Here is a 24,151-nt window from a genome sequence, read left to right on the forward strand (position 1 = left end):
GAGTTTCAGTGGTAGTGTTAGAAGCGGTGAAACCAATGGAGCAAGTTCGCACAATGTATCGGTGCAAAATTTGCATAAATCAATTGTGTACTTTCTTGTGAAAAATTATGCATTGCTACTCTTACACTATAGTTATTCCAAAACAAGACAGGAAATTCTAGGCTTTAATTGTCAGTCTGGATTACGGGTTCAGGACTCTGGAGCAAAGCTGGAATTTGCGATCTTTTGACTGAAAGACAAAAGTGCTACTACCAATGACTGACAAATGTTCAATATTTTTCCACTTTTCTTTAAATAAAAATAAGTTTTGAAACATATATGAATGATTCGCCAATCTGAAATTAGTGTACTTTCAATCCCACTTCAGAAGTTTGAGCACATAATGCAGGTTGATGACTCAGCGCAGTACTGAGTGCTACATTATTGATGATAGCATTTTCTGAGTTCCAGAATACCTTTTTGGATGATGTGGCATTATTCAAAGAATGAAAGAGTTTGACCACATTGAAGCCAACTCAGAACTGCTCATCCATGAAGACCTCCAGAACCTACTGAGTATATGACTCAAACCATGCAAACCTTTCCTCAACTGCGCCAATGCTTTGAGTGATGTGGATTTTGACAAAAAGGACAAATGCCACAACCTCTGGGCTGATAGTTATAGCATGTTTGGTGGGTCTTGCAGAGGTTTTGAGTTTTGTATGGTTGAACATTAAGTGTTTATTGATAACACATAACTATGTACATATATACAGGGTATAGCCCAAACTATGCGCTAACTCCATGCTTGCTTGTACAGAGGTCTCTGACCAGGCCACAACTGATCCTAATCTTAGATTATGTGTCTCTTTATATCACACTGTAGATGGTACTATTTCCCAATCCTATATTAACTTTTGCTATGTCAGATAACTTTATACTACACCCCCAAGTCTTTACCCAACATATTTACATTACAATTGTGCTACCCCTTCTCTCTCCTTCATGTCTCTGACTTTATAAATTCAGATGGTTTGGAGGCTTGATGATTCTTCCAGATCTCAATCTGGTTACATTCGGAGGAGTGGTAGGCTCGGTTGACTTGGGCAACATTTGTTGATTTGGAGTTTAAATTGTAGTCTGTGTTTCTAGCACTAGGTTGTATTCTTCTGACACGCTTCTTCTGCACTGTGGAATTGAACTTCTCTTTGTCAACTCCCTACCTGCACTGCTTGGGGACCAATACTTGTACTGTTCTTTCCACAGAGTGTTCACTCTGTTCATTCGTGGTACGAACACAGTTTTTCCATGTGGTCCGCTGTGATCTTTGAGGCAGTTGAAGGTGTCTTTCCCTCTTGTTTGAATGCCCCTCATCAGTGGGCTCACCTTGCAGTTTGGATTTTATCGCGACACTTTGTTCTTCCTCGTGTCTCTGTACCTCAATGAGATGTGCTCTGCCGAGTTGATGGTCACTAGCTCCTTGCTCCTGCATTGTTTTTTTAGCTTTGCATGTTGGCTGGAGGCTGCAGTGTCTGTGTCGTGGTGTTGACAAGTATTGTGACTGCAACCATTGGAACTTGGGGTTAGGGCTCATTCTTCCGTTGCTGGTCATTTTCCTGTCTGTCTTCCACTCAAGAAACAGTGGTAATTATCTGAAGGTTTGGTTGGTCTGACCAAAGAAGAGCTTCTGATGCCTGCAAAAATTGGACAAACTGGTTCTGTGAAAATTGGAGACATCTCAGAGCTGAAGTCCAGGTCAAGAGTCTCTTTACTGGTGGGCCTCTCGGGAACTTGCAGTTCCGTGTAGTTGTCTTGACATCTTCTGCCATTTTAAGAAGATTAAGGGCAACACAGGCATCTCTGCTCGAGAGAAAAAGATTGGTCTTGGTTGATGACTTCAAATATCTGCTTATCGCCATACCTTAGTGATCCAAGGATCATGCTTATGACCGAAAATCAGATTCCTCCAGGCCTGAAGAGTGGTGTGTGTGCCTGTTATTTGTAGCCAGAAGTCTCTTAGCTACGGTTCTTTTTCCAAGAGGACTGTAACTTCTGTGTCCAATTTGAAGTTGGTGAGGTAACTGTTTAGTGAGATGTCTGCATTCCAAAAAGAGAATCTGAGATCCCTTACCTTACCCAAAGAGCATGGTTGGGTCTCTTCCTGGCTGATCTGACTTTTATACAACTCTGAAGCATTTTAAATTAATCCTGGCTTAGACAGAAGTTTTTGCTCACTGCTGCTAGGTCCTTTGACTCTGCACTCTGTAGGCATTCACAATGGACCTTCACAAGATCTTGTGGCTTCCTCAGCTGCAGAGTGGAGTTTTTTTCTTCTGCCTTTCTGCTTTCAATTTTGCAATGGAGCTTCTCTGAGGTGATCCTCCTGTGGCTTTACTTCAGGTGCTTTCGGTCAGATCAGAGTGCTACTCCTTTAATGTTCCAGCTTCTGAATTTCTGCTCCAGCTTCGCTGAGGTTCTGGGTTTTTCCATTAGCTGCCACCATGTTGTGTGTTCAGTAGGTCACACAAAGAGGTTCTGAGTCTTGTATGATTGAACATTAAGTGTTTACTGATTACAAGTAACTATGTACATATATACAGGGTATAGCCCAAGCTATGAGCTAACTCCATGCTGGCTATCATGCAGGTCTCTATCTAGTTGATAACTGACCCTCCTCTCAGATCATGTGTCTCTTTACATCACACTGTGGGCAGCACTGTTTCCGAGTTACACATTAACCCTTGCTATGGCAGATACCTTCATACTGCAAGATAAAAGCAAAAAGTTCGGTTGAAGGGTCATTCAGACTCGAAACGTTAACTGTGCTCCTCTCCACAGATGCTGCCAGACCTGCTGAGTTTTTCCAGGTACTTTTGTTTTAGTTTTCCCTCATACTACAATACCAGTATTGCCCACAGCGATGATGTGAATGATCCAACAGTAGAGCCTCCAACTTTTGACTTCCCTCAAAAATAGTGGTCTACACTCAAAAGGATCAGTACTCTCCGTACAAATACATCACACCTCCTCCCCAGATGGATTTAGCCATTACGTGACTGCGGTCACCCGGATGAGAATGCTCACCAAATTTTTGCATCAATCCAACCAAAACGACACACAACGCCTGGACTTAGCTGTCCGACTTGTCAAGCTGCAAGATGGCGTAAGCAAAAGGTGGCTGCGCATGCGCGCTGGCGGCGGGGGAGGCGCAGGCGCAGTGAGGCGGCCCAGCGCGCGGCTGGGTAGTCGGATCCTGAGGCCCGAGCGGGAGCAGCACCGCCATCGGCATTTACCCAGAGACTTCTCAGCGGCTTCTTGGAGACCGAGGAACGGTGAGGCCCTGTGTGGTGCAGTGGGGGTGAGTGGCCCAGCCGGGCTAGGATCGGTTGCCGCTCAGGCCTGGAACCGTGCCTGAGCGTTTCCTGACGCAGGAAAAGTGAGCGGATACCATTCGGACTCCCCGGAGGCCTGTGTGCCGAGGCCGGGCCGCGCCGCCACTGCGAGCGCCTGGGCGGCAGGTGGGCGATCGGGAACCCTGGAGGAAACAGTCAAGAAAACTACTGACTCAATAACAACCCTTCTCCCCTCCACTCCCGGCGCACCCGCCCCCCCCCCCCCCACCACCCCCGGCGCACCCCCCCATTCGCTCTCTCCTCCTTCGCCCCCCTCCCACAGACCCCCCACTGACACCCCTCGCCCCCCCACCCACTGACCTCCCCCTCAACCATTGACCTCCCCCTCCCCCACGCCCCCCACCCACTGGCCCTCCCCCCTTCCCGCAGGACCCCCCTCCCTCCTGCAGGCTCCCCCTCACCCCCACCCTCCCGCTGACCACTCTCGGCCCTTCTGCTGACCCCCCTCCCACTAACCCCCCTCGTCCCCCTCCTGCTGATCGCCCCTCGCCCCCCCCTCCCGCTGATCGCCCCTCGCCCCCCCTCTTGCTGATCCCCCCTCGCCCCCCTCCCGCTGATCCCCTCCTGCTGATCCCCCCTCGCAACCCCTCCCACTGATCCCCCCTCGCTCCCCCCCTCCTGCTGATCCCCCCTCACCCCCTCTGACTCCCCCTGGCCCCCCTCTCCCTCTGACACTCCCCTTGCCCCCTCTCCCTCTGACCCCCCCCGTTGCCCCCGCTGATCCCCCGTCACCCCTGCTCCCACTGAGCCCCTATCGCCACCACTTGTGCTGACACACCATCGCAAGACAGATGTTAGGCTAACTGGCGTACAGTTGCCTGCTTTTTGTCTCCCTCCCTTCTTGAACTGGAGCATCACATTAGCGGTTTTCCAATTCTCTGGAGCTTCCCTCAATCCAGTGAGTTCTGGAATATTTCAACCAATGCCTCCACTATCTCTGCAGCTGCTTTAAATACCCTTGGATGTAAGGCCATCAGGTCCTGGCGACTTGTCTGCCTTTAGTCCCATTAGTTTGTCAAATACTTTGTCTCTCGTGACAGAGACTGTTACAAGATATTTCCTCCATTAGCTCTTTGCTTATCTGATAGCTGTGGGGTGTTTATAGTGTCCTTCACTGTAAAGACCGATGGAAAATATTGGTTTAAATTATCTACCATTTCCCTGTTCCCTGTTATCAATTCTCCATTCGCATCCTCCAAGGGTCCTGCTCACTTTAGCCACTCTCTTTTTATATACCCATAGAAGCTCTTGCTGTTTGTTTTTATATTTCTTGCCAATTTACTTTCATAAATTTTTCCCCCTTTTTTAGTTTTTTAGTAACCCACTGCTGGTTCCTAAAAAAAAATTCCCAATCCCCTGGCCTGCCTCTAGTTTTCATCGCTTTATATGCCTTAGTTTTTGATTAGATACTCTCCTTGAACATCTTTGTTGACCAGGGGTAGTTCATCCTTCTCATCAAGTCCTCCTTTTTGTCTGGGATAAATTTTTGCTGAACATTATGAAATATCTGCTTAAATGTCTGCCAGTGCTCATCCACTGACTTCCCCTTAATCTATTTTCCCAGCCTGTTTTAGACAGCTAAAGAATAGAAACAGAGAATAAGAATAAAAGGGTCATTTTCAAGTTGGTAGACTTTTACAAGTGCGGGTATCACAAGGAACAGCACTTAGGCTTCTGCTGTTTACAATCTCAGTTAATAACTGAGAGGAAGGGAACAAGTGTAATGCAATCAAGTTTTCTGATGATTCGGTAGGTGTACTATAAACATGCTAAGTCAGTGGGCAAGTAGGTGACAGAGTATAATGTGGGGAAAAATTAGGTTATTCACTTCATTAGGAAGAGTAGAAAGGCAGAGTTTTTTTTAAATGACGAAAAACTATTAAATGTTCAGAGATTTAGGTGTTCTTGTACACAAAACAGAATGTTAACATGCAGGTACAGCAAATAATTAGAAAGGTAAATGGAATGTTGGCCTTTATTGCAAAGGAGTTGGAGTTCAAGAGCCAGAACGTGGGAATGTAAGACTTAGAAGCAAGAGAAGGCCATTTGGCCCTTCAAAACTGCTCCATCATTCAATAAGATTGTGGCTGACCTGGTTGTGGTCTCAATTTCACCTTCCCGTTTGCCCACCATAATCTTGACTCCTTTGTCTATCAGAAATCTAGCTAACTCAGCCTTGAGTACGTTCAGTGACCCAGCCTCTACTGCTTTCTGGGGAAGAGAATTCCACAGACTAAAGACTCTGAAAGAAAAAGATTCTTCTCATCTGCATCTTAAAAGAGAGTCCCATTGTTCATACTCTTCCACCTGAGGAAACATCCTCCTGGTATCCACCCTATCAATTCCCCTCAGGATCTTCTATGTTTCAATAAGATCACCTCTCATTCTTGTAAACTCTACTGGGTATGCGCCGATCTGGTCAACCTTTCTTCATAAGATAAGCCCTTCATGCCAGGAATGAGTTGAGTGAAACCAGTTCACACTGATGTTTATATGCCACCCGAGCCTCCTCTCATCTTTCCTTATCTAAAACTTTCTGCGTAACTCTCTATTCCCTTCTCCCTCATACGCTTGTCTAGCTTCCCCTTAAATGCTTTGATACCATTCCCTTCAACCAGTCCCTGTGGTAGCGAGTTCCACATTCTCGCCACCTTTTAGGTCTGGACCTTTCTTCTGAATTCCCTATTTGATTTCTAGGTGACTGTCCTATATTGATGGTCTCTGTTTATGCTCTTTCCCCCTAGGGGCAACATTCTCTTTATCCCTTCTATCAAAACCTTGGAGGGGGTGAAACAAAGGTTCACTCAATGGGTGAGAAATCTGTTCTATGAGGAAACATTGAGTAGAATGGTTCTGTACTCTGAGATTTATAAGAAAGGGAGGTGACCTTAACAAACTATACAAGATTCTGAGAATTAGGGAGCATTGTCTTAGGTTGGGAGTTGGCCATTTAGGATTGAGAAGAGAAGAAATTTCTTTTCGAGTCGTGAACCTCTACACTGGAGGGTTGTGGAAGGTCAGTCATTGAGTATATTCAAGACTGCGATTGATAGGTTATTTTGGGGTTAGAGGTAATCGAGGGACATGGGGAGCAGGTGGGAAAGTGGAGTTTTTATTCAGTTAAGGGATGTGGGCTTCGCTGGCTAGGCCAGTATTTATTGCCCATCTCCAGTTGCCCTAGAGAAGGTGGTGGTGAGCTGCCTTCTTGAACCACTGCAGTCCATATGGCGTAGGTACACCCACAGTGCTGTTAGGGAGGGAGTGCCAGGATTTTGACCCAGTGACAGTGAAGGAACGGCGATATATTTCCAAGTCAGGATGGTGAGAGACTTGGAGGGGAACTCCCAGGTGGTGGTGTTCTCATGTATCTACTACCCTTGCCCTTCTAGATGGTGGTGGGAATGGGTTTGGGAGGTGCTGTCGAAGAAGTCTTGGAGAGTTTCTGCAGTGCATCTTGTAGATGGTACACACTGCTGCTACTGTGTGTTGTTGGTGGAGGGAGTGAATGTTTGTCAGGCGGGCTGCTTTGTCCTGGATGGTGTCAAGCTTCTTCAGTGTTATTGGAGCTGCACTCATCCAGGCTAGGGGAGAGTATTTCATCACCTATGCTTTGTAGATGGTGGACAGGCTTTGGGGAGTCAGGAGGTGAGTTACTCACTGCAGGATTCCTAGGCTCTGACCTGCTCTTGTAACCACAGTATTTATATGGTTGTCCAGTTCAGTTTCTGGTCAATGGTAACCTCCAGGCTATTGATAGTGGGGATTCAGTGATGGTAATGCCATTGAATGTCATGCGACGATGGTTAGATTCTCTCTTGTTGGAGAGTTGTCCAGGTCTTGCTGCATTTGGACATGGACTGTCTCATTTTCTGAGGAGTTGCGAATGTTGCTGAACATTGTGCGACCGTCTGACCTTATGATGGAAGGAAGGTCATTGGTGAAGCAGCTGAAGATGTTTGGACTTCGGATACTACCCTGAGGAACTCCTGCAAAGATGTCCTGGAGCTGAGATGACTGACTTCCAACAACCACAACCATCTTCCTTTGTGCTAGATATGATTGCAAACAGTGGAGAGTTTTCCTCCTGATTCCCATTGATTCCAATTTTGCTAGGGCTCCTTGATGCTACACTCAGTCAAATGCTGCCTTGGTGTCAAGGGCAGTCACTCTCACTTCATCTCTGGAGTTCAGCTCCTTTATCCATGTTTGAACCGAGGCTGTAATGAGGTCAGGAGTTGAGTGGTCCTGGCGTAACCCAAACTCGGCGTCAGTGAGCAGTTTGTTGATAAGCAAGTGCTGCTTGATAGCACTATTGATGACCCCTTCCATCACTTTATTGATGATGGAGAGTAGACTGATGGGGCTGTAATTGGCTGGATTGGAATTGTCTGGCTTTATTGTGTACGGAACAGAACTGGGCAAATTTCCACATTGCTGGGTAGATGCCAGTGTTGTTAGCTAGGGGCATGGCACTTCTTGGAGCACAAGTCTTCAGTACTATTGCTGGAATATTGTCAGTGCCTTCAGCCGTTTCTTGATATCACATAGAGTGAATTGAATTGGCTGAAGACCGGCATCTGTGATGCTGGGGATCTCTGGATGAGGCAGAGATGTGCTACCCTTAGCATTTCTGGCTGAAGATTGGAGCAAGTGCTTCAGCCTTGTCTTTTGCACTGATGTGCTGGGCTCCCCCATCATTGAGGATGGGGATATTTATGGAGCCTCCTCCAGTGAGTTGTTTAATTGTCCACCCACCATTCACAACTGGATGTGGCAGGACTGGAGAGTTCTGATCCGATCCGTTGGTTGTGGAATCACTTAGCTCTGCCTATCACTTGCTGCTTATGATGTTTGGCAGGCAAGTAGCCCTGTGTTGTAGCTTCACTACATTGACACCTCATTTTTAGGTATGCCTGGTGCTGCTCCTGGCATGCCTTCTTGCAATCTTCATTGAACTTGGGTTGGTGGTAATGGTCAAGTGGGGAACATGCCAGGCCACGAGATTACAGATTGTGGTCGAGTACAATTCTGCTGCCGCTGATGACCCACAGCACCTCGTGGATGCCTAGTCTTGAGTTGCTAGATCTGTTTAAAATCTATCCCATTTGGCACGGTGGTAGTGCCACACAACATGATGGAGGGTATCCTCAATGTGAAGACGGGACTTCATCTCCACAAGGACTGTGTGGTGGTCACTCCTACCGATACTGTCATAGACAGATGCATCTGCGGCAGGCAGATTGGTAAGGATGAGGTCAAGTATGTTTTTCCCTCTTGTTGGTTCCCTCACCACCTGCCACAGACCCAGTCCTTTAGGACTACACCAGCTTGGTCTGTAGCGGTGCTACCAAGCCACTCTTGGTGATGGACAGTGAAGCTCCCACACAGAATATATTCTGCGCCCTAGCCACCCTCAGTGCTTCCTCCAAGTGTGTTCGATATGAAGGAGTACTGACTCATCAGCTGAGGGAAGGTATTGTGTGGTAATCAGCAGGAAGTTTCCTTGCCCATGTTTGACCTGATGTCGTGGGACTTCATGGGGTCTGGAGTTGATGTTGAGGACTCCCAGGGCAACTCCCAAATGTATACCACTGTGCTACCACCTCTGCTGGTGGGACAGGACATACCCAGGAATGGTGGTGTCTGGTACGTTGTCTGTACATTATGATTCCGTGAGTATGACTATGTCAGGGTGTTACTTGACTAGTCTGTGCGACAGCTTTCCCAATTTTGGCACAAAGCCCCATATGTTCGTAAGGAGGGCTGTCGTTACCGGTGCTCATGTCGATGCCGGGTGGTCCCTCTGGTTTCATTCCTTCGTGACTTTTTAGCGTTTTGATTCAACTGAGTGGCTTGAGGGCATTTGAGTCAACCACATTGGGTCTTGAGTCAAACGTTGGCCAGACCAGTTAATGATGGCCTATTGAGGACATTAGCGAACCAGATGGGTTTTTATGACAATGGTTTCATGGTCATCATTAGAATTTTAATTCCAGATTTTAATTTAATTCAATTTCACCATCTGCCATGGTGGGATTCGAACTTCGGTCCCCAAAGCATTACCCTGGGTTTCTGGATTACTAGCCCAGTGACAATATACTATGCCACCACCTCCCCAGAAGATTGCCCTAGTGGACCAGGCTTGAAGCATTTATTTAACAACCTACTCCTATTTCTTATGCTCTTAAGGCTAGAGTTAGACTGATCTCTTTTCACAATTTCCAGTGGTATAGAATCATAAAATGGTACAACACTGGAAGTGGCTGTTTGTCACATTGTGTCTGTAATGGCTCTTTGGTAGAACTATCCAATTAGTCCCTTTCCCTGTAACCCTGCAAATTTTCCCAATCCTAAGTATTTATCACTTGCAAGTTATTATTGACTGTGCTGTTTCAGACAGTGTATTCCAGATTGTAAATAGTTTCCCTCATGTCACCTTTGGTTCTTTTGACAGTTCCTTAAATCTGTGTCCTCTTGTTGCTGACCCTCTGCCCCTGAAAAGTTTTTCCTTATTTACGCTATCAAAACTGTTCACGATTTTGAAAACCTGTATGAAATCTCCTCTGAAACTTTTTGAAAGCAAACAATTCAAACTTTTCTTTCTCCATGTAACTGAAGTCCATGTACCTTTCTGGTCTTCAGCAACCTCTAAGAGCTTGGCATCCTTGCTGGTCCCCAGAATTGCACATACTGCAGTTGGGGCCTGACCAGTGATTTATACCAAACCTGGCTCTTTAATATATATCAGAAAGCATAGTGATGCCAGCACTGACCCATGTATGACAATACTGTATACTACCCTCTAGACTGAAAAACAGCTGCTTCTCTGCTTTCTGTCCCTTAGCCAATTTCACAGGGGCATCAATTTTGCTCACAAGACTATTATTTCATAATTTATCTAATGCCTTTTGAAAGTCCATATATACATTAACCCCGCTATCCGCCAACCCTCTCTCTTATTTAATTAACTCAATCAAACATGGTTTACTTTTAACAAATTAGATCTATAGTATAGCTGCTGTAGTTGGCTTCTTTAGTAGTAGGAATTGGGAAAGTTCAGTTTTTCCACTGCTTTTCACTACCCAGTGTATTGTGTTGGAATGTTCTGTACTGCTTAGTAGCAGTACAGTAGTTTTGTTCCTGAGCCATCTGGCTTGGGCTTGATTATTATGCCATCCATGATTGACCAGTCTTGTTGTACTCAATGTTGAGCTTCATGCATGAATAATAGCCACAGGTGAGGTGCAAAGGGCATGTGGTTAGTGAGCTGGAAAGGTCTTAATACAGTATGGCATTTGACTTTTAAAAATAAATCTTGTAACTGTAGCATTTAGTCACTTACTGTCTATATTGATTGCAAAGATTTTTATAGCATCAAACTGCTGTTTTAGCATCAAACTGCAGTTTCTGTAAAGCTGATCCTGACCACTGTCTGGTAATGCCAAATTGAACCTGCCAAATGATGTGACATTTGTTAGCACACATACAAAGCCACTAACATCCCAAAACTGACATAGGGATATCAGCAGTAAACAAATTGAAACATGCCTCAGGCATTTCCCATACAAAAAATGGACATTAAGCCAAAGAGGATGTTAGGATGATATCCAAAAGATTGCCAAACCAGTGGGTTTAAGGAGGGTGTTAAAGGATGCACAGTTTCGGGAACTGAGAGTGTGGGACCTAGACGGTTGACGGTATGTGTGGTCATCAGTGCTGGGTCAAAGAGAAGGGGAGTACACAAAAGGCCCAAATTAGAAGGGTGAAGAATTTGATATATCCGGTTTTAGCACTGGAAGAGACTGGGGATGGAATAATGAAGCCATGAAGGAATTCAGAACTGGATGAGAATGTTAAGTCTTGAGGAATTGGGGGACCTGAAGTGAATGTAGGTCAGGATGGCCAGGTTAGTAATAATGGGCGAGTGGAACCTGGCACTAGATAAAATACAGCAACTAGAATTTTGGCTCAGTGAAAGTTGAGAGGCAGTGGATGTGGTGCTGAACAGTTGAGCTGTGGAATTATGGAATCTAGAGATAACAAAGCTATGGTTGAGGTTTCAGCAGCAGATGTGTTAAGACGAGCATAGCGTTATAGAGATGGAAGTTGGCTATCTTTGTGATGGAGAGAATATGGAGGTGACTTAGGATCAAATGGGGTTGGGAATGAATAAATTATGAAGCATGGCTGTATGTGTTATATATTGCTCCTTGGAAAGAATGTGTGAACATCCTCAAAGTGGATGATTTTCCTTAAATTTTAATTAAGCACAGTAGTTCCAGTCAGTATGTTACCACATTTAAGCTATTCCTCAATATATTTTTCAAATGAAAATAAATATTCTGTTATTATTGGTGTTGGGTCTTAGCTTAGTTGGCCTTGATTAGGATTGATAGAGACTGCTGGAGGCAAGGCTGTTGGTAAACAACTTTTATTAAACATTCTAAATGTATACAGGATAAGGCTTAGTACGAGGCTTCACCTAGAATTATTTCAGCTGACTGTCATGTGATCTTACATCCCTGATGGTGTTGACTGTCTATTTACATTAACCCGTTAAACTACATCTTCCCTCAGCCCCTCACTCCAACAGATACATTACTTACATTATTCTGCATCACCCCCTGAAGTTTCTGCCTTCATCCCTGGTTCACAGTTATGGTGGTTTCACCAGTCACCCTAACCTTGTTCTTCGCTCTCTCGGAGGATGTATAGGATTCAAGTTCTCCATGTTTTCTCTCGAATGCAGAGTGGTATGTGAATCATCAGAGACTACCAACTCGCTGTTCAGTTTGTCTTCGTTGCTCGAAGTGTTGCATCAGGATAAGATTATTTGGAATGTGTCTTGGCCATGCTTTGCAATATTTCTGAATTTGAGCACATTCTTCATTTGCTTATAATGCCTTTCGAATTTCATTTAGTTTCTCTGTTGTTGCAGCTAGAAATTTTGTGGCTAATGAGGTATAGAACTCCACATCTTCAGCAAAATATATGTCCTTTTGTTCAGGCTTGTCAGCAGGAATGTGTGATAAAACATCTTGTTTTCCTTGGAGATACTCGGTTGTTGCATCAAATCTCATCAATCTCAAGTGAAATCTCTGGACTGGTGGCATGTTTGCTGATTCTTTAGCATTTAAAATTATAACCAATGGCTTGTGGTCAGTCTCAAAAGTAAACTTTAGACCTAAAACATAGTTGGCAAACATCTCACAAACCCATGTGGTTGCCAGTGCTTCTTTTTCAACTACAGCACGCCTTTGCTCCATTTCAGTCAGTGATCGAAATGTGTAATACACTGGTCTGTGTTTGCTGTCTCTCTGAATTTGAAAGAGTACTACTCCTAGTCTAGTCGATGATGCATCTGTGGCAACTATCATAGGCAGTTCTGGATCATAGTGAGCCATTGTGTCTGGTGAAATGGGCATCTCTTTCCTTTTGAATGAAATTTGTTGATTGCCTAAGCAGTTGTCAAGGTGGTTTATTTACATCTTTACAGGTAAGAATTTTCCTATTTGATTGACCATTCCCATGAAGTGACATTGCGAGATAGTGGAAAATTTTTGTTTGCCTTGGCTTTTTTGAGAATTAGCTCTGATGCAAGAATGGCGTGTCCCAGTAAGTTAATGGTTGGTGGCAAGAACTCACATTTATTGTAATGAGTTAGTCCTGCTCCTTGCAAGCATTGCAACATCGTTCCCACTCTAGCATCATGCTCCGATGTAGTGAACTTGTGGCTCAGGTTGTCATCCATGTGGTAGGTGACCCCTTCTAATCCTTGTAAAATGCCCATTATTGTCCTCTGTAAAATCTCTGGTGCTGAAATAATACCAAAGGATAGTCGATTGAAGCAATATCTCCCAAGCAGTGTGATGAATATTGTCAATAATTTAGATTCCTGGTCCAAAGGTAGTTTGCCAAAAGCCACTGTTTGCATCTAGTCTGGTAAAAATGGTACTTTTTGCTAGCTTTTCCAGATTCTCACCCACAGCTGTTATTGGGTGGACCTCCCTTTCTACAGCTATGTTTAACTGTGTGAGGTCAACATGGATTTGCAGTGAGCCATTTGGTTGCAGTATTGGAACCATGCCTAAACACCAACTTGTAGGTATCGTTACAGGTGAGATTACTCCCTGATGCAGCATTTACTCAATTCTTACTTCACCTTCTGTAAAGGTGGGTGTGGAACTTTCCTTGGGATGAACAAGCACATTGGTTTGGCATCTGGTGTGATGTGATAGGCTTTTTTTCAGCTTCCCAGAAGCCCTAAATAAGTTGGGAAATTCTGTCCTAAATTCTTTTGGTTTGTCTTGGCTCCCCAATTCGTCTACTTTATAGATGAGTTGTACATCTACGCAAGCTTTCCAGCCAAATAATGGTGAACATTCATGGTTCTGGAGCATGTACAAAGTTTCTGTGATTTCTCTTCCTTTGTACTGTAGTGTTGTGCTGAACTGTCACTTGACCTTCAGTTGAATGTCTCCTGGGCCATGGAGTTGTATGGTCGTTAGCTGGAGATGGTCTTGCTTTATCCACTTCTGTGTCTGAAAGAACTGAAGCCCCTGCTCCAGTGTCTAATCTCAAGTTTGTTTTGTGTGCATTGACCACAATGTCTGCGCTCCAATAGTTCCCATTATATCCTGTAATTTCACCCATGTCTTTTACGTCTTCATTGCCTTTTACATCTTCAATTATGGGGAGGATGTGGCATAGTGGTATTGTTACTGGTACTCTCAGAGACCCAGGGTAATTCTCTGGGGACCTGGGTTCAAATCCCACCACAGCAGATGGGGAAATTTGGACTCAAAAATCTGGAATTAAAAGTCTAATAATGTCAATGAAACCATTGCCGATTATCGCAAAAACCCACCTGGTTCACTAATAACCTTTAAGGAAGGAATCTGCCGTCCTTACCTGGTCTGGCCTACATGTGACTCCAGACCCACAGCAATGTGGTTGACTCTTAAATGCCCACTGAACAAGGGCAGTTAGGGTTGGGCAATAAATGCTGGCCTAACAAGTGCAGCCCACATCCCATATAAAAAAAGTTTCTTGAATGTTACAGCTTTAATTGGTTTCTCAAATTTCTGTGTTAGGGGCTTTTTGCTGTGGCATGCAGCTGTAAAATGTCCTCTCCTGTTCGAGGAATGGCACTCCACATTTTTGGTGAGGCATTCTTCATGCAGATGTAGCCTTTTCTCACCACAGCGAGCACCCTGCACCCTCTTTGCCTTTTCACTGCTTTTGAGTAGGTATGCTGCTACTTCTGTGTCCTACAAACTGCACTCTCAGTTGTTTTTCTCCACAAAATTTCACTGTCGCCTCAAATAAATACATAATTTTACTTTCTCACTTCTACCTGCCTTGTTAACTACACAGCCTGTATAGTGTTAAATTCTTCCTTGACTGTAGAAAATCTGAGTGAGCCTCATCTAAGACTGCCACAACAGTGCATTCTTAGCTCGTTGATAGGAATCATTAATGAAGGAATCTGTGCTCCCTCCCAATCTTTGGGTACGCCTATTGATTTTCACCTTTCTATGATTGTGTTCTCTCTAAGGCTGAAATATGTATCAAAAAGTTTTATAACATCTTTGTATGTTGCCGTTTCTTCAATTAGGCCCTGTCTGACCATCATGTTACCTGCACTACTGCCTATGATATAAAGAAGGGTTCTTGTTCCTTGCCAGGCTTCTTTGCTAGCCCAGAAGCGGTTCTGTATCCGGTCACCTGACAACACCAATTCTGCCACTCCTTGGCTTGATCCTTCTAGCTGTTAAAAGCATTCTGGTAAGGGTAAGATTTTCTCAATAGTTTTTCTTCTCTCTAGCCTTTGCGTTTTGTTGGCATTTGTTCCCACACAGTCCTTTCCTTGCAGTTGTTTTGCCTGCTGGGCTGTTTACTTGGTGCTTTTTCCATTGTCCTTACCGCTGTCACCATCTGTTATAGCTGTTGTGAATCTTAGCTTAGGTTGTCCTTGATTAGGATTGAGCCCTTGACACGTCATAACATTCAAGGCTATGGGCCAAGTGCTGGTAAATGGGATTAGGTAGGTAGGTAGGTCAGGTGTTTCTCACGTGTCGGTGTAGACTCGATGGGCTGAAGGGCCTGTTTTGCACTGTGATTCTGTGATAGGAACTGCTGGAGGAAGGGCTGTTGGTAAGCTTTAACTTTTATTAAACATTCTTCTAAATATGTACAGGATAAGGCTTAGCATCAAGCTTCACATAGAACTATCTCTGTGTACTCTGTTGTCATGTGATCTTACATCACTGATGTAGACTGTGTTTACGTTAACCCTTAATTGCTTCTATTTAAAATGAATTTCAACTGGTGCTAACTGAAAATGCGCACTCAAAAGTTATAAGCTACTGATGTAAGCTTTTAAATAGTACTGTAAGCTCAGCTGATTTCAAGTTAATGCAAACACAGGCTATTGCTTTGGTAGCCCCAGTTATTGTCAATCAGAAACTAGTAATAATAGAGTGACACTTGCTGAAAAATAACAGTGTGTAAATGTGCATGTTGTTATTAATGTACAAATAGGGCAGCAAATTCAGGGGAAGAAGAGATGCAGTGAGAGTTACAAGTCTGCAGAACTCATTAGGATGATTTATGCTGCTTTGCTGTTTGCTTCACACAAATAGCATCTTGTTCTTAGCCTTGCCATTATTTTAAAGAATTTCCTATTTGCACATCAATTGCTCATGAAGCTTGCTGTAGAAAGTTAGGTCTAGTAGTTTTGTAGTGTAGTAACTTTTCAACGATGTGACCATGACTGTTGGCCACCTCTCTGACCCAGAACATGAACAATTCAAACTGTGGAGCATCATTCCTTCAGATCGTAAATTGTTGAAGATTTTAAACTGTTAAATTTTAAGTATCACTTTTTAATCCAATCTTTCTTTCCCTTTTTATTTCTCTTTCTATACCCAATTTGACTAATTCTCCCTTGCATCTCAGTTATTCATCTGTTTATTTCTCAATTAAATCTAATGTTAAGGAAATGGACCGTTGGCCTTGCTGTTCATCAAGGTGAAGCTTGGGTGCCCTGTTGTCCTCGCAGTGCCACTTCCAGCAAGCTGGGGTGCTAAAAGATATTGAGCTGCAGATTGCAGGAAAAGGTCTGAAACATCGCCCCTGCCCAATGCCCTACTGAAGCAAGATCCAGCCCAAAAGTTTATCTTTGTCTAAACATGGACAAAAGAGCTGAACTCAAGAGGTGAGAGTGATCACCATTGATATCAAGGCAGCATTTGACCGAGTGTGGCATCAAGAACAGCTGAAGTCAATGGGAATTTTTGGCAGGTGGGGGGAAGCTGTCCACTGGTTGAGAGTCATACCTAACACAAAGGAAGATGATTGTAGTTGTTGGAGGTCAGTTGTCCTCAGTCCCAGGACATCGTTGCAGGAGTTTCTCAGGATGGTATCCTAGGCCCAATCATCTTCAGCTGTTTCATTAATGACCTTCCTACCATCATAAGGTCAGAAATGGAGATGTTTGCTGCTGATTATGCAATGTTCAGCACAATTCACGACTAGCCAGATACTGAGGCAGTCCATGTCCATATGAAGCAAGACCTGGACAATATTCAGGCTTGGGCTGGTAAGTGGAAATTAACATTTGTGCCGCACAAGTGCCATGCAATGACCATCTCCAAAAAGAGAGAATCTAACCATCGCCCCATGACATTCAATAGCTTTACCATCGCTGAATCCCCCACTATCAACACCCTGGGGGTTACCACTGACCAGAAACTGAACTGGACTAGCCAGAGAATGCTGTGGCTACAAGAGCAGGTCAGAGGGTTGGAATCCTGTGGAGGGCAACTCACCTCCTGACTTCCCAAAGCCTGTCCACCATCTATAAGACACAAGCCAGGAGTGTGATAGAATACTGTCCACTTGCCTGGATGAGTACAGCTCCAACAAGACTCAAGAAGCTTAACACCATCCAGGACAGAGCAGTCTGCTTGATTGGCACTGCATTCACCACCTTAAACTTTCACTCCCTCCATCACTGATACACAGTGGCAGCAGTGTTTACCATCTACAAGATGCACTGCAGCAACTCACCAAGGCTCCTTTTTAGCACCTTCCACACCAGCAACCTCTTATCACCTAGAAGAAGGGTAGCAGATGCATAGGAACACCGCAACCTACAAGTTCAACCCAGGTCACTCATCATCCTGATTTGGAGTAATATTGATGTTCCTTCACTGTCACTAGGTCAAAATCCTGGAACTCCCTAACAGCACTGCGGGTGTACCCATGTGGACTGCAGCAGTTCAAGAAGGTGGCTCACTACCATCACCTCAAGGGCAATTAGGGACAAGCAATAAATGTTGTCCTAGCCAGGGACACCCATACACTGTGAACAAATAAATAATACATTGTAGACTATATTTCTAGAGGTGCTTACAATTTCCATTGCTGTCCCACTGAAATGATCAATCTGGTTGTATTCATGCTCAGCTGTGCTCCTTTCTCAGCTCTATAAGCTGAGAAAGCTAACTGGTTAATATCATTATGTTTCCAAATCAAATGCATGTTCAGCAAGCCACATCTTTGGAGGATAAGCAATCTTGCTAATGTAGATTTGCCATATATGCAAGATTGGAGTAGATGGCAGGCTATTGTCCCTCAGAGTGGGAGCCTTAAGTTGAGATTCAACACCCAAAATGGCAAAGTATTTATATGCTGAACAAAAACATTCTTCAGCTTCAAGAGCACAGTCAAAAAAAAAACACTGATATTATTTACCCTTGTACATTGTGCAGTTGAAAATATGATTTAGTAAAAATTCATTTAGGGCTGCCGGTATGTGACAGCAACCCAACATCAAGGTCACCAGTTGTTTTTCATGCTGATCATAGCCTAATCTCACAGCCTGTTCACTATTTGAAAAGTTTTTGAATCATAGAACACAAACCCATTATGCCTGTGCTGGCTTTCTGAAAGAGCTATCCAATTAATCCCACTCCTTTGCTCTTTTCCTGTAGCTGTGTAAGTCATTCCTCTTGAAGTGGGTATCTAATTTCCATTAAAAGTTACTATTGAGTCTGTTAAGAAACACCGGACATTGATCTAGATATAAATATACTAGGACAAGAGGAAAAAATATAAAATAATTAAAAGGCCTATACTTAAATAGCATCTTAATATCTTAGAAGTGCCCCAAAGCACTTCACACACAGAATTGGACAGGCCACCTGGTATCGAACTAGGCATTGGAACCAACAGTGGCACACACAACCTTGTTGACCCTGCAGACTTGTTCTTCCTAACATCAGGGGGCTAGTGCCAAAATTGGGAGAGTTGTCCCACAAATAGGTCAATCAACAGCCTGATTTAATCATACAAACCAAATCATACCTTACAGCCAATGCCCCAGAAACCACCATCGCCATCCCTAGGTATATCTTGTGGCACCAACAAAGTTCTGTCTCCACACTAAAAATACTCTCCAGTGTGTTGTGTGGACTACCACTGTGCTAAATGGGATAGATTCAGAATAGATCCAGCAGCCCAAAACCGGGCTGCAGCAAAATTGTTTTCAGGCACAATCTGTAACCTCATGGCCCAGCATATCCCTCACTCTGCCGTAACCATCAAACCAGTAGACAACCTTGGTTCAATAAGGAATGCAGGAGGGCATGCCAGGAGCAGCACCAGGTATACCTGATTTATATATCTATAAATACTGTGACTAAAAGAGCAAGTCAGAGGCTAAGAATTCAGCTTTGAGCAATACACTTCCTGTCTTGTCAAAGCCTGCCCACTATCTCCAAGACACAGGTCAGGTGTGTGATGGAATACTCTCCACATGACTGGGTGAGTGCGGCCCCAACATCACTCAAGAAGCTTGACACTATCCAGGACAAAGGCCGCTTGAGTGGCACCCCATCCACCAACTTAAGCATTCGCTCCCTCTACCACTGCCACACAGTGGCAGCAGTGTTTATCATCTACAAGATGCACTGTAGAAACTCACCAAGGCTCTTTTATCAGCACCTTCCCAACACATGACCTGTTACCACTTAGAAAGACAAGGGCAGTAGATGCAAGGGAACACCGCCACCTGCAAGTTCTCCTCTAAGCCACACACCACCCTGACTTGGAAATATATTTCCTGTTCCTTTACTGTCTCTGGGTCAAAATCCTAGAACTCCCTGCCGAACAGTACTGTGGGTGTAACTACACCAGATGGACTGCAGCAGTTCAAGAACGTGGTTCACCAACACCGTTGTTGAGGGCAATTAGCGATGGGCAACAAATGCTGGCCTGGCCAGTGATGCCTACATCCCATAAAAGAATATAAGAATTACTTTTTGAAGTGAAGCTGGTATTGCTTAGTGAAATGTGGCAGCCAATCTGTGCACAGTAAAGTCCTGTAAACAATTGTCATTATGGCACAGAAGGATGACTCATGAGGCAAAGTTAATTCATTGATTGAGGTAATATTGGCCAAGAGAGCTTGTCCTTCACCAATGGCATAGGATCCTAGATCAAATTTGAACAAGTCAATTTAACTATCATGTAGAGCTTTCATTTAACAACCAAAGGACAGTGGCAACAATTTAGCACATCTTATTACTACACTGAACCCATTTTACTGTTGAGTTTTTAAAATAATATATAAAATATATACTATGGCAGTATGGCAATTTATTTCTTGGTCTGTGTCTAGGGTATTTTGAGCAATAAGAGTGAACAAGCACACTGATTTCAGTTTCCTGCTATTGCTATTCAATAGATTGTGTACCTGGATTACCGAAGTGATCCTCCCTGATGCGAGGTGTTTGGGACTGAAATCATTGGCCTTCTTTAGGACACTGCCAAGGTGAGGAACTCATTGCATTTTGTTGTTCAACAGCATGAGAACACCCTTAAAAATCATTTTTGTAATTTTATTGTCAGGTTTTATTTTTAATTTAAAATAGGAGAAATTCACCAAACTCCAAAATCCACTCAGGAAAATTGGTAAAGCTTTTACTTTGCTTCTTCCATTTCAGCAATGTTCAATGAAGAAACCTTTTTTTTTGACGAGAAAAGTATAGTGAAGCTTATTTGTGCAGTTCACGGGCATAACATGGGACATTCCATCAGTTTTTAATTCTTTCATGGCATGTGTGTATCACTGTCAAGGCCAGATTTGTTGCTCATCCCTAGTTGCCCTTGCGAAGGTGTCGTGAGCCTGTAGATGGTGTTTTTTTAAATTAAATCTAAAAGGACCTGTTTTTTGTTGTCTCCAGAGACTTGCTCATGACCATGCTGGTGCAATAACAAATACATTTGCGATTATACCCAGGGGAAAAGTTGCAAACTTGGCTTTTCATAAATAATCCTTTGGAGTCTGGCCAGAGCTGGCCTTTGATTGATTATCTCAACCTTCAGAGGGCTATCAGTATATCTGTAGTAGTTCACAGCTATTATTGCTGCCTGCCTAACAGGGAATGAAAGACTGAAGATTGCAGTATATGATGACTTTGGGTGGATATAAAGTACCTATCCTGGCCACAGGTGAGGTGCCAGAGGACCGGAGGACAGCCAATGTGGTACCATTATTCAAGAAAAGAGGAAGGGATAAGCTAGGGAACTACAGGCCAGTCAGTCTAACCTCAGCGATGGGGGAAACTATTGGAAACAATTCTGATGGAGAGAATTAATCTACACTTGGAGAGACAGGGATTAATCAAAGACAGTCAGCATGGTTTTGTTAAGGGGCGGTCATGTCTGACCAATTTGGTTGACTTTTTTGAATAGGTGACCAGGTGTGTAAAGGAGGGCAATGCATTTGACGTAGTCTACTTGGACTTTAGCAAGGCTTTTGATAAGGTCCTGTCTGGGAGACTGATAATGAAGGTAAGAGCCCAAGGTAATTTGACAAATTCGATCCAGAATTGGCTGAGTGGCAGGAGCAGAGGGTGATGGTCGAGGGGTGTTTTTGTGACTGGATGCCTGTATCCAGTAGGGTTCCCCAGGGATCGGTGTTGGGCCCCTTGCTGTTTGTGGTATATATAAACGATTTAAACTTGAATATAGGACGGTTGATCAGTAAGTTTGCGGATGACATGAAAATTGGTGGGGTTGCAAATAGTGAGGAGGATAACCTTAGGTTATAAGAGGATATAGACAGGCTGGTCAGATGGGCTGATCAATAGCAAATGGAATTTAATCCAAATAACTGAGAGCTGATGCACTTGGGCAGGGCACGGGAATACACGATGAATGGTCGGACCCTGGGAAGTACCAAGGATCAGAGGGACCTTGGTGTGCATGTCCACTGGTCCCTTAAGGTAGCGGAACAGGTAGATAAGGTGGTCAAGAAGGCTTATGGGACACTTGCCCTTATTAGCCGAGGCATAGAATATAAGAGCAGGGAGGTTTTGCTGGAACTGTATAAAAAGTTGGTTAGGCCACAGCTGGAATATTGCGTGTAGTTCTGGAATCTGCATTATAGGAAGTATGTGATTGCACCAGAGAGAGTACAGAGATTTACCAGGATGTTGCCTGGGCTGAAAAGTTTTAGTTCTGAGGAGAGATTGGATAGACTGGGGTTATTTTCCCTGGAGCAGAGGAGATTGAAGGGAGACATGATTGAGGTGTATGAAATTATGAGGGGCAATAAATAGGGTAGACAGGAAGGAACTTTTCCCCTTGGTAGAAGGATCAACAACCAGGGGGCATAGATTTAAGGTAAGGGCAGGTGGTTAAGAGGGGATGTGAGGAAAACTTTTTTCACCCAGAGGGTGGTGGGAATCTGGAACTCACTACCTGAAAATGTGGTAGAGGCAGAAAACCTCATAACATTTAAGAAGTATTTGGATATGCACTTGCAATGCCATGGCATACAAGGCTATGGGCCTAGTGCTGGAAAATGGGATTAGAATAGGTACTTGTTTGACTGGTGCAGACTCGGTGGGCCAAAGGGCCTTTTTCTGTGCAGTAGACGTCTATGACTGTGACCTGATCTGATGATTCAGACCACTAGAAAGATCCAGATTGCACAGCATTTGTCTCTTTTTCTGCCACAAATTGAGTGCAGAGGCAAAGGTGATGTCAGCAGGCAGGCTCAGTATGCAACGTGTGTGCAGATGTCATGAATCAAATGCATGCACATCTCCAGTCCTGAATTTTGGTAAGAAAATACAAAAAAACATTTTCTCAAATTTGCAAGGATTTTTTTCTGTTAACCTATCAATTAACCAGAAAACAAATCTGCAAATTTATTGGTAACTGTTCTTTTTTAATTTAATGATCAATAAAAGTACTTTTTAATAAATAAGTTCTTTTGAAACCTTTCCTTGTAAGTTGCAGGCCTCCATTTTGGTCTTCTAGGGAAAGTATGGTCATGCCAAGGATCAGCCTTGAAGTGTATTCAGTCATAGTTTTTGTGCCAAGGACAAGTATAAACACTATGGGACAAATAGTAATGATTAACATATTATGTTACTTAAGAATTCTGTGTACCTAGAATTATGCACCAATTCTGTGTACCTAGAATTATGCACCATGGAGCAAGACCATCCAGTTCATCCTGCCTGCCCTGTTCACAAAATGAACAATTTGCCATCTGTCTATCAGGACTGCAGACTGAGCTTTTCCTATAACTGCAATAAAGTGGTGTAGCACTGAAAAAAAATGTTAATCTGAGTGTTTTGTTCCTTGGATGGTTAAAAACTTGCATTGGAAATTTTTAGTTTGCAATCTTTCAACCTCTTCTCCACAATTCTCTTCCCTGCAAGCTTGATGCCTTAAAAGTGGGCAACTATAATATTTTGGGCAGAGCTATTTTGCAGCCTTTCTTTAGCTGTGCCAAAGTGTGACCTCAGCGGACACTGAATTGGAGCACCCGATGATCTACCTAGTTTAGCTTTTTGCTGGCCTGGAGTTAAACCAAGTGTGAACCAGGTTAAATTATGCTTTCATTTATCGGCAGAAAATGGCAGAAAGCAAACTGAAGAGCTTAGCTTCAAAAAGGACCTTAAGCAAAAAGGGGCAAGAGGAACTAAGAAAGAAGGTTTGTGTTTATGTTTCCATTTGATAATGTTTTGTGGATTTTGTCTGTCTGCTGGGAATTGAGGTGCATTGAAATTTGAATCGAACGTGCTCTGAAATTTAGTGGCTTTGTGCATATAATTCGGAATGCTTTTTGAATTAATGATACAATAACTATTGTTGACTTTTATCTGGAAAAGAACATTGAGTTTGAATTTGTAGGTGAGGGAAATATGGAGACATTTATTACATTTAATATTGAGGAAAAACAAATATGGCATATGTGAGCTAAAATATGATTTGTGTAAATCATTGCAAATCAAGGGATAATTTTCAAACTATTGTTTTCATAATCTGCCAAAAGTCCTGTGCTTGATAAAGTTTTAAATGCTGTTTTTGTGCTGTAATTCAGCTTTAAACTGTAGAAGCAATATTTAGCATTTTCCAAATGGAAAACAAGTTTGATCAAGTAGAACTTTATGGCGTGCATCCTTGTGATTCAAAGAGCAATTGAAATACTTTGTCTGTAAACTCAGTGTAAAGAAAAGCTTCAGCACCAGCAATTTGCTGTGGGGCAGGTCTAAGTTGTAGATGCTCAAAATTGCATAAAGAACGAAATTTGTGAAGTGAGTGGACAAATAGAGTGCCACTAATATGTTTTTGCTTCAAACGCATTACTTTATGGAGCAATATGAGGAATGGTATTTGTCTCTCAGTCGTAGGTATCTTTTCAGTTCCACAAGTTGTTTTGAGCAATAGTA

General features: G+C 43.4%; 1 protein-coding gene across 9 annotated transcripts in view; it reads left to right on the forward strand.

Annotated features, from left to right (window-relative positions):
• The first annotated feature begins 3,174 nt into the window (after positions 1-3,174).
• The window catches only part of LOC121281896 (U2 snRNP-associated SURP motif-containing protein-like), a 64,873-nt gene continuing 43,896 nt past the window's right edge, over positions 3,175-24,151 (forward strand). For 2 of the 9 annotated variants that reach the window (XM_041195036.1, XM_041195044.1), the window contains exons 1-4: positions 3,180-3,311; positions 15,010-15,179; positions 20,146-20,232; positions 23,332-23,412. In XM_041195036.1, coding sequence (XP_041050970.1) covers positions 23,335-23,412 — 78 coding nt within the window. In that variant the 5' untranslated portion in view covers positions 3,180-3,311; positions 15,010-15,179; positions 20,146-20,232; positions 23,332-23,334. Of the gene's footprint in view, positions 3,338-3,478; positions 3,498-15,009; positions 15,180-16,392; positions 16,612-20,145; positions 20,233-23,331; positions 23,413-24,151 lie in introns of those variants that run through there. The other 7 variants (XM_041195040.1, XM_041195043.1, XM_041195037.1 and 4 more) reach the window with 7 other exon arrangements.

The sequence above is a fragment of the Carcharodon carcharias genome, chromosome 9, assembly GCF_017639515.1.
Source record: "Carcharodon carcharias isolate sCarCar2 chromosome 9, sCarCar2.pri, whole genome shotgun sequence".
Classification (NCBI taxonomy): Eukaryota; Metazoa; Chordata; class Chondrichthyes; order Lamniformes; family Lamnidae; genus Carcharodon; species Carcharodon carcharias.